This window comes from Eulemur rufifrons, chromosome 19, assembly GCF_041146395.1.
Source record: "Eulemur rufifrons isolate Redbay chromosome 19, OSU_ERuf_1, whole genome shotgun sequence".
In the NCBI taxonomy this organism is placed as follows: domain Eukaryota; kingdom Metazoa; phylum Chordata; class Mammalia; order Primates; family Lemuridae; genus Eulemur; species Eulemur rufifrons.
Genome location: NC_091001.1, coordinates 59,930,939 through 59,941,086, shown reverse-complemented (window position 1 = coordinate 59,941,086; position 10,148 = coordinate 59,930,939). Strand labels below are relative to the sequence as shown.

At 51.3% G+C, this 10,148-nt stretch overlaps 1 protein-coding gene across 1 annotated transcript; it reads left to right on the top strand.

The window, feature by feature from the left end:
* Positions 1-272: 272 nt before the first annotated feature.
* Positions 273-9,733, top strand: NAGK (N-acetylglucosamine kinase). Its single transcript, XM_069494146.1, has 10 exons — positions 273-339; positions 2,099-2,183; positions 2,338-2,436; positions 3,273-3,414; positions 4,250-4,360; positions 5,062-5,174; positions 7,027-7,114; positions 8,045-8,142; positions 8,649-8,727; positions 9,425-9,733. Exons 1-10 carry the CDS (start codon positions 311-313, stop codon positions 9,613-9,615), a joined length of 1,035 nt encoding a protein of 344 aa, XP_069350247.1. The 5' UTR covers positions 273-310; the 3' UTR covers positions 9,616-9,733.
* The last annotated feature ends 415 nt before the right edge of the window (positions 9,734-10,148 follow it).

Here is a 10,148-nt window from a genome sequence, read left to right as displayed (position 1 = left end):
TCCCCTTCTGGTTCCTCCACTTGGGATCCGATATCCATCTCTGGCGGCCCCAGGAGGGCAGGAGGGGCCGGGCAGGTTCCGCAGAAGCTGGTGCGAACCGCACTCACCCAGCCCAAAGGCGACGCCAGGCTTGAGCGATCCGGGGACGAATGCGGCTCAAACGCCACGCCCCGCGCACGCGCACTGGGAGTCAGCTGGACTGCGCGAGCGGTCAGGTGATGCGGGGCGGTGCCGAGCAGGCGGGAGGGAGGGAAGCGGCTGTCTGGAGGGAAGCAAACGGCGGGACCATCATCGCTCAAGTGGCAGCAGCATGGCCGCGCTCTACGGGGGTGTGGAGGGGTGAGTGCGGCCTCGCGGAGGGCTCTTGGGGAGGGGCGGCCTAGAGCATCCCGGGCCCAAGGGCGGGGTGGAAGGCCGTGGCCAGGTCGGCAGGCTGGTGATCTCGCTCCTCAGGGTCCTGCCACTTTGAGATTTGGGGCTTCGAGGCCTTGCAGAGCAGAGGTGTGTGTGCACGCGCCGGGGCGCCCTTGTGTGCGGGCTGTATGTTTGCGGGGACTCTGCGCGTGCTACAGCCACACCCCGGGGGGTGGGTCCTTTGTATTTCCCGGGGGAACCACGCCCCTTCCTCCCGCAAACGACCCACTCTGCAGTCTTCTGCTGGGCAAGCAGCTCTTTTCCCCCTTTCCTGACCCCGGAGTGAGTTCCGCAGAACAGGTGTCAGGGGTGAAGTTGCTGGGTTGGGGAGTGGGAGTGGGTGGAAGCCGGGACAAAGATCTTTGCCGGAGTGTGTCTGGGAGCTAGAGCAGCTGGCAGCCAGAATACTAGCTTGTCCTGAATGCCTGAAACTCCTCCATTCGTGTCGGCACTCCATGCTCCTCACACCAGATTCTGTTCTTGTATTTTTCCTGCTCAGAAGCTTGTCTGCTGAACTTTTTGTAATAGCTCTATCTCTGGGTATGACTGTGGCCAAGACATTTGCCTTCTCTGGGCTTCACTTACCACATGTGTAAAGTGAATATGACGACGAACAAGATGATTTGCAAGTCCCTGCCGGTGACAACATTTTGTGAACCTAGATGTGTCAAATCAGGGCATAATATAGGGTGCTGTCCCCTTAGCCAAGACACTGTACTTTCGAATCTGAGATTGGATTCACTTCTCTGGCAGGCACATCTCATTGCTGACTCACAGACCCCAAAGTCTTTTCGCACACATTTTAAGATTGATCTCCCTGGTCATGTATCTGTAGCACTTTTAAACAATAAACTAAGCATAGGAGTTTGCATTCATCCTTGTTATAGTCATCTGTAAATTATGACCCATTCCTTCCAGTTTGTCAAGATATTCTTTGGGATGTTGAATCTGCCACCTCATGCATTAACTACTCCTTGAAACTTCATGTCGTCTTTGAGTTTGATCAGCAGGTCTTCAGTATTCTCTTCTGCCATTCCTAAAAGAAACGTAAAGAAACGTACATCCCACCACCCCAAATCTCCCCCTAAACTACCATCTCCCCCACTAACCACCTTTTGAGAGTTTGGTTGCCTAAGTATGTATAAACTCTCCCTGCCATTGGGTCAGCATTTCTCACAAGGGTGTCTTGAAGGCCTTGGCAGCTGCAGCTGGATCTTGAAAGGCAGCCGTTAGCTATTGTGAGAGAAGCAGAGAGATGTACCGTTCTCTTTAGCAGTGGTTTACTGAGTGTTGCCCATGCCAGGCCTTGTGCTAGTTCTGAGGATAGGTAAATGATTCAGAGCTTGACCCAGTGGAGCTCACAGCCTAGGGAGAGGCAGACACAAAACAACTGAACACACTCTTACTGTAGGGGAGTCTTTAATAGCTTTGGAGACACTGTGAAGGCATAACTAATGGAGCCTTAACTAATTTATGGGGGTAGGGCACACATGAGAGAAGGTTTCAAGGTTAAAGAGCACCGCAAACACCAAACTACAGAGGTGGGTTTGGGAGTGGCGATTGGGTTTGCAGAGGCTGTCTCCTCCGTGTCACACTGGGCTCTGCCTGCGACAAGGACAGCACAAGCTTCGCTCTGTCTGCAGGTTTTTCTCAGCGGGACTGAGTGCCCTCTTGTGTTCTGTAGGGGAGGCACACGGTCCAAGGTCCTTTTACTCTCGGAGGATGGGCAGATCCTGGCAGAAGCAGATGGACTGAGCACAAATCACTGGGTAAAAGCCACACTGAGGGGACCAGAGGGGTTGGTTCTGATTTTATTCTCTGTAACTCTTATTGAGGTGGTGGCTGGGGCTCATATAACAGCTGGTAGGGGCAACACAGGTCCTGCAAGCCTTTGTAACTCCTCTTTTCCTTGGTTGGGGCCAGCTGATCGGGACAGACAAGTGCGTGGAGCGGATCAATGAGATGGTGAACAGGGCCAAACGGAAAGCAGGGGTGGATCCTCTGGTACCTCTACGAAGCTTGGTGAGTCTGGGGTAGAATCTGGGAATTAAGCCATCAGCAACACTGGAGACAGGTAGCAAGTTTGGACTAGATGAGTTTGACGACTGTACAAAAAAAGACCTCCAAGGCTTAGTCCTTGGTGTCAAAACTTTCATAATCTCACCCATTCTTGTGGCTTCTGTTGTAACCTACAAGCCACAAATGTGTTGGAAGAGCACAGGGCTTTGGAGAGCCACTGAGACCCTGGTTTGAATCCTAGCTTTGCCACTCAACGTCTGTGTGACCCTAAGTAGGTTACTTACCTTCTCTGAGCCTCAGTTCCTCATTTGGAAAACGTGGATAGCAGTAGCTACTTCAGAGTTGTTGGGAAAGTAAAATGACGTGGTGTATCCCCAGATGGTTAGTATAGAGCCTGACCCCTATGCACTCATTCAGTGTTAGCTGTTGTTATTCCCAACTCAGATCTTTCTTCCAAGTTGTGTAGCTCCGGCTACTCCCTGGACATACCATGAGATGTTCTGCAGGCATAGCCAAACCCTGAATACTCCAAACCAAGCTTCTCTCTCCATCTCCCCTCACCTTGCTCTTCTGCCTGGTCTTCTGTTAAGAGTACTACTGTCCTCGCAATTTCCAAACCTGGCATTGTCGAATCCCTTCTTAACTCTGTCCATCCCCAGTCCAAGTTCTTGCAGCCACAGCCTTCTGAGGGGTCCTTGTGTGGGGTGGCAGGAGGACTGAGGCTGGATGAGCAGGGCCTGGCCAGATGGGGAGAGCAGGAGTTAGGCAGCAGGATGGGAGGGGCTGAGAAGAGCTGGGTCCAGGGCTGTGCGCACTGGCTCACCTCCCGCGTGGCCTAGGGCCTATCCCTGAGCGGTGGGGAGCAGGAGGACGCGGTGAGGATCCTGATGGAGGAGCTGAGGGACCGATTTCCCTACCTGAGTGAAAGCTACCTAATCACCACCGACGCCGCCGGCTCCATCGCCACAGCTACGCCGGATGGTGAGGAGGTGGAGGGAGGGATGAGATTGAGAACTGGTTTTCTTGGGAAAGCCCCTTGGATGTAGCTGGCAAAACTTGTCTTGTAAATATCTGGAAGGCAGCCTCTGTCATATTGCCCTTGACTCGCCTTTCATTAGCTTAAGTCCCTGCCAGAGCAAGGACCGGACAGAAGGAGGGCCAGCAGGAAAGCTGTCTCGATGGGAAGCTAGGAGTGGAGTCACACATAAGACTCCACTGCAGAGGAGGGAGCCCCTGGGGGCAGTGTGGTGATGCAGGCAAGCCGAGAGGAGCTGTGAGTATGGAGGAGAGTGTGGGGGGATCTCTGTGATAGTGTAAAAAGTGTTGGCGTCACAGTATTGGCGTTTGAATCCCACCTCCTATTTTGCCAGCTGTACCATCTTGGTGAAGTTATGGAACTCTCTGAGTTTCAATTTCCTTATCTATGATATGGGGTAATTGTATTTGTAAGTTAGTGTAAGGCACTGAATGAGTAACACTATGAGAACAGGGTCAGCACAGTCCCTGGCACATAGTAGATTCTCAATAAAGCAGGTAGTCACATGAAGAGTGGTTAGGCAAAGACTAACCACTTGGTTAGGTGCAGACTCGTGTTCCTCTTTGTCGTCCAGAAAAGGGCTCTATATGATTGGAGTTTCTCTGAGACCCAGGCCCTCACCCTCAGTCAGGAAACTAGCTGGGCTCAGTTTTCTCCTCTGTAAGACTGGGTGGTGATCCCTTTGCCTGGGGCTGGTTTCTGCCCTGTCTTTCCGCAGTTGGCAGTTGTTGCTCTGTGCAAGGCCTTGGCCATGCTGAGCCTCCCATGCCCTTTCCCCAGGTGGGATCGTGCTCATCTCTGGGACGGGCTCCAACTGCAGGCTCATCAACCCTGATGGCTCTGAGAGTGGCTGCGGTGGCTGGGGCCATATGATGGGAGACGAGGGCTCAGGTGAGCTTACACTGACTGGGCCTGGCTCAGGGTCCTAGACATCCCCTTCCTTTAGCTCCCCATTTTCCTCTCCCTGCCCTTGGCCTGCTGACTGGGGCTGTCTGGGGACAGCTCCTGAAACTGAGCATTCCAAGTGCAGGATGATGTCTGGGAAATAATAGAGATGCAGATGCCGGACCTCCTGTTGCCCTTGCACTTCAGCAGTGACTTGCACCCGGGGTTCAGATTCGTGCCTCAGCACAGTGTGCGACCTGTGTTGACTTTTGGAGTCCTTAGGAGTTGAAACTATGAGGGTTAAGGCCGTAGATGCCAGGAGATGCCATTCCGGTCTGCTAGTGGGAAAGGGCTGCCAAAGCTCCTCCCACCACAACTTCTTTATAGGCAGCATGTGTACATTTTCATAGCGGCCCTTGAGGTCAAGCTCATGGCAGTGACTCCAGTGGTATTTGTGACAACTACTGACCTTGTCTTATCTTTGGGTGGAAGCTGGTGTGACACAGCTTTACCTATTCTGTCTTCTCCCGTCAGCTTTCCCTTATGTTGGTCAGTCAGATACAGTTTGATTAGAGGCCCCCCAGGCTGGGAATCAGGAAACCTAATTTGCTATAAAACCCGACCAGATCACTCACCCCAAGTCTGAGTTTCCTTCCTGGTGAGCTCAGGGAGATTGCTCCCATCTTAGCCCTCTTTGCTCTCTGCAGCCTACTGGATTGCACACCAAGCAGTGAAAATAGTCTTTGACTCCATCGACAACCTAGAGGCGGCTCCTCATGATATTGGCTATGTCAAGCAGGCCATGTTCAACTATTTCCAGGTACGCTCCCTGTCCCCCAGTAAACGTGCACGCCTTAGGTAGGGCAGTGGGAGACTCGGAGGAGAAATGGATGCAGGGGTTGGACTAGGGGTACAAAGGGAAATCAGGTTGAATTGTGGGTCAGAGCTGTGGGGTGGAGAAGTCGTAGGACAGGATTCAGAATGATGTGGGGAGCACCTTCCAGGAAGGTGACAGGAGGAGAAGGGGTGGTCTGGGGACAGATGGGTAGCCAGACTTCATTCTTGGGCAGCTAGTACCTGCTGGGAGGTGAAAGCAGATGGCGTTCTAGTCTCGAATGAAAAATGCAGGGTGCAGTCGGGGGCAGAGACAGAACAAGTGGTGAGCTGGTGAGCTACTTCTGGCTTGTGTGGGTCAGGAGAGCCCATTAAGAGATGGGCAGGAAGAGTTCTGGGGGAGGTGCAGCCTCCTACTCAGCACTGGTTATTGACTCCTTGTCTGTGCCGTGCTCATTTGCAGTGGGTTAGGAAACAGCTGCCTTTAGCAGAACCAGAGGTAAAAGGTGGGAGAGGAGGTGGAAGGGAGAGGAAAGGCAGATATGTTTATTTGGTAGATGTCTTTTCGCATGAGGGCCAGTTAGTCTTTGGGGCTGGGGCCAAGGAAGATTAGAGATGCTGGCAAGTAGGACCTGTGTTCTCAGTGCTGAGGGACTGGTGATTAAAGGGGAACTTTGGCCTGGCCCAAGTTGAGGAGTAGGGACGGGGGGACCAGGAAGAAAAATCACTTTTATAGCAGTTGCTGCAGGAAGTGGAGTTAAGCTATCCTGACTCAGCCAGTTGGTTCTAAACTCTGCTGATATGTCTACTGCTCCTTCTTCTGTCATTTAGTCATTCTTACAAAGTTGTTACAAAGATCAAATAAGATAGTTATAAAATGCTTAGTGTATTGCTGTAGGAGCTCAAATTTTAGGTGCCCCCGTTCCATTTACTAAAATGTATTGTGGGCAGTCACTGGTTCCTCAGAACCTTAGAGGTGTTAAGGGCATGTAAGTTTGTTGGGGTGGAAGAAGGACCTTCTGTGTTCAGATAATTTTGGGAGAAACAAATCAATTTCTTGGTGGCAGGACTTCTCAAAATCTTTAATTAGCGGCCGGGCGCGGTGGCTCACGCCTGTAATCCTAGCACTCTGGGAGGCCGAGGTGGGCGGATCATTTGAGTTCAGGAGTTTGAGACCAGCCTGAGCAAGAGCGAGACCCCATCTCTACTAAAAATAGAAAGAAATTATATAGACAGCTAAATATATATATAGAAAAAATTAGCCGGGCATGGTGGCGCATGCCTGTAGTCCCAGCTACTCGGGAGGCTGAGGCAGGAGGATTGCTTGAGCCCAGGAGTTTGAGGTTGCTGTGAGCTAGGCTGACGCCACGGCACTCACTCTAGCCTGGGCAACAGAGTGAGACTCTGTCTCAGGAAAAGAAAAAAAAAAAAAAAAAAATCTTTAATTAGCTAATGTGCATTGTGATAATTAGCTAATGTGCATTGTGACTCTCCAAGAGAGAGTTATAGAATACAGCATTCCTTAGATGCCCTTGACCAAAGAAGTCTTTTCAAGAGCACCTCAGGGAACTACATAATATGCTTTGGTGAACACAAATCTGTATTCTGTGCTGCCTTCTAACTAATCTGGAAGAAGCAATGAAGTTCATGTGGGGGAAAACAGAACTTTTCTCACATGAGAAATCTCAAATCCTTGTACCTTCTGGAGCTAAAAAGACTGAAAAAACTATTCTAGCTTTTTAAGTGGGAGAGACATTAGGAAGGCCAGCTTGGGTGGGCAGGTGGGGGATTTTCTTTTGCTTCTGCTGACTGTCTTGTGCCCTTTCTCTGTCTCTTAGGTGCCAGATCGGCTAGGAATACTCACCCACCTGTATAGAGACTTTGATAAATGCAGGTTTGCTGGGTTTTGCCGGAAGATTGCAGAAGGTACTAGAGGTGGGGCAGGGTTTTATCTGGCTTTGTTCCCCAATTGGGGGTTAGAGTGGGGTCCAGATGGGGACTGGATACCAATTTCTCTCTTACCAAGTGACCTCAGTTCTCTGCCACCACTGGCCTTGGTGGTGGTGGGCCTTGGAGTGGAGGCAGAAGGGTATGTGGGTTGTGATGACAATTGTTCTGTACCTGTATTTCCCTCCTTGACAACCATCATGGCTTGTGCAGGCAGTCAGTGTGCCTATTCCTGAGAAATTTGTGAAGCAGTTGTCCTTTGGACAAATCTGTAACTTTTTGTTTAGCTAATTATACTCAGAGAATTAGGGGATTATAGAGAGGCATATGTTTTTGGGTGTCAGGAGAAGCTGAACATAGGGCTTGTGTGCTACATGTTGCTCTTTCTCCACTGTAAGTGAGGTCCGTACTCCCTTAATTTGGATTCCTGAGGCCTCAGGGCTTTCCAGGGCTCTCTTAGATCTTGTTGGACAGAGGCCCGTCCAGAACAAAGCCAGGAAGGGGCTAACCAGCAGATATTACTGGTGGCGGGTTGGGGGCACTGACAGGAAGACCAGCCAGCTAGCTGCTCAGCCAGGGTCCTGGGTCCCCAGAGCTGAGAGACTTGTAGGGACAGGCTCACAGTAACTGGGTGTAAGCTAGAGTGCAAACCAGGTGGCAGTGTGCTCCTCTAGGGGTGCCGCCCTTCCCAGTGCTTGAGTGAGCCATCTTTGCCCAAGGGGGGAAGGGTGGAGAGGTGGCAGTGGAGGCTTGCTTACCCACGTGCCAGGGGGTGGGCATCCATCCTTAGACTTGTGCTAGCTTAGGTGCTTCCATAATTGCTGCCTTGCAACAGGGGGAAAGGATAACCCCGGAGTGGCAGCTCCCTAGGTACTCAGCAGTTCCCTTCTTCCCTCCTCCCTACCCCAGGTGCTCAGCAGGGAGACCCCCTTTCCCGTTACATCTTCAGGAAGGCTGGGGAGATGCTGGGCAGACACGTGGTAGCAGTGTTGCCTGAGATTGACCCGGTGAGTGGAGGTGGGAAACGAAGGTCGGGAGCTGATGGGCCAGGTTTCGTCCTTTCTCATGAGGGACGGGACTGCCCATCAAACCCTGTGTAAATTGGATAGCATTTTAAATGAACTTAGAGAATGAGAAAATTCTGCAGAATGTCTGTAATAAGCAAGGTCTTTGGTTGAGTGCCTCCCTCTGTGACTGGCCCATAATCTGCATTTGTATGTAGTAAATTGGTTTGATGTGCGTGTGCTGTCCCCTTTAGTCATGTTTCTGTCCGTTTCTTTCCCTTCTTTCTTTCAAGTTGTTGCTTAACTCTTTTTCCTTCCTCTTCTCTCCCTTGCCTTTATGAGTTTCTGTTTTCCTCCTTTTTTTTTCTTTCCTTGAATCCACCTTCTTTTGGTTCTTGGCTGGAGGGGAAGAGTAACTGGGATGGGGTGGGTTCGTCTGAAGAAACTACCCCCTCAGCACTGGCGAGGCTTGGTCAGCCCCCAGCATCCGTTTTCTGCTCTCTGCCCAGGTCTTGTTCCAAGGGGAGATTGGCCTCCCCATCCTGTGTGTGGGCTCTGTGTGGAAGAGCTGGGAGCTGCTTAAGGAAGGTGAGTCTGGGGTGGGGGCAGGAGGGAAGGGCAAGGGCAGAGGATGGGCTGGAAAGGAGGTGGCCCAAGAAAGCTGCTTGCCCCAGGGAGAACTTGGGACCTGGGCCCTGAGGCTGGGACAGGCCACTGATGCCTCTGGCTAACTAAGGCCCCCAACCTCACTCTGCCTTTGAGCCCTTTTATTATGTCCTGTCCAGCTTCCTTGAGCTCTTGCAAAGATGTTATATTCCAAATGATTTATTGAATAATAGCCACTTTTTAAAAAGTTCATTAATGACAAATCTAACTTAAAATCACAGCACTTACTAGCATGTTAAAACATCCCGAGTCAGTATAATCCTAGCCAGAAGGAAGGAAACGTGACTTCTTAGCCCTGGCAGCCTTACCTCAGGCCGTTGTACGGTTGCCATTAGACATCTGAAGTAGAGCTCAAGGACCTGCATTGCTACTCTGAGTTCTTGGCATCGGATGCCCCGGAACTGAGAGGGCAGGCCCCTCAGGGGCTGCTGACTCCAGTACCCACAGCTGTTACTGGGTCCATGTACTCTGGTGCACCCTGTGTGGGTGCTGGGGACTTGGTGTGTGGGCACCTCCAGCACCTCTACAGGAGTGTGCTTCAGGGCACGGGCATCTTTGTCCCCTCCTCCTCCTTGGTTGTTGATCTCCTCTCATCTCTGTCCTGTGTTCTTCCCTCTAGGTTTTCTTTTGGCGTTGACCCAGGGCAGGGAGATCCAGGCTCAGAACTTCTTCTCCAGCTTCACCCTGCTGAAGCTGAGGCACTCCTCCGCCCTGGGTGGGGCCAGCCTAGGGGCCAAGCACATTGGGCACCTCCTCCCCATGGACTACAGCGTCAATGCCATTGCCTTCTACTCCTACACCTTCTCTTAGGGGGCTGGCTTCGGCTCCACCCACTCCAAGCCCAGTGGACATTGGGTGCTGAAAGGGAGGAGTCTTTTTCTTCCTTTTTCCTTTAACAAAAAAACACATATAGAAGAAAATAAATGCACTTTACCCACTCCTCAATTGGATTGTGTTATCAAACACACTTGCTGTGTTCATCCTCAGTGCACCTGCCAACAGGTATCCTGGAGGCCTAAGGAATAGTTTTAGTCCAAAGTTTAGAGCCCCAGCCCCAGGTGCTTGGCCTGTGGTCTGTATCCAGTCACATGCACCTGGGAAGGTAATTTGTGTGCGCTACCCCTCCCTCCACGTTACCACACACACACATTGTGTGGCTGCCAGTTAACCTGTGACCTCAGTTTTCTTCTGTCAAAGTGGTAATGATTCCTTCCCAACCACAGTTAGTGGAACTAAGTGCTCTCCATGCAAAATATCACCTCGAGTAACCTTAGGCATATGTCCTCTCCTGAGAATCTCAGTAGGATTTAGGGAACAGGGTACAATTATAGTCTGAGAAAATT

What these genes read in the sequence shown, in the direction of transcription:
- NAGK (XM_069494146.1), top strand. Translation starts at nt 311, where the DNA reads ATGGCCGCGCTCTACGGGGGTGTGGAGGG. An exon ending in GACTGAGCACAAATCACTGG is followed by an intron (nt 2,184 to 2,337) that starts GTAAAAGCCACA and finishes GGTTGGGGCCAG; the next exon opens with CTGATCGGGACAGACAAGTG. An exon ending in GATGGGAGACGAGGGCTCAG is followed by an intron (nt 4,361 to 5,061) that starts GTGAGCTTACAC and finishes TGCTCTCTGCAG; the next exon opens with CCTACTGGATTGCACACCAA.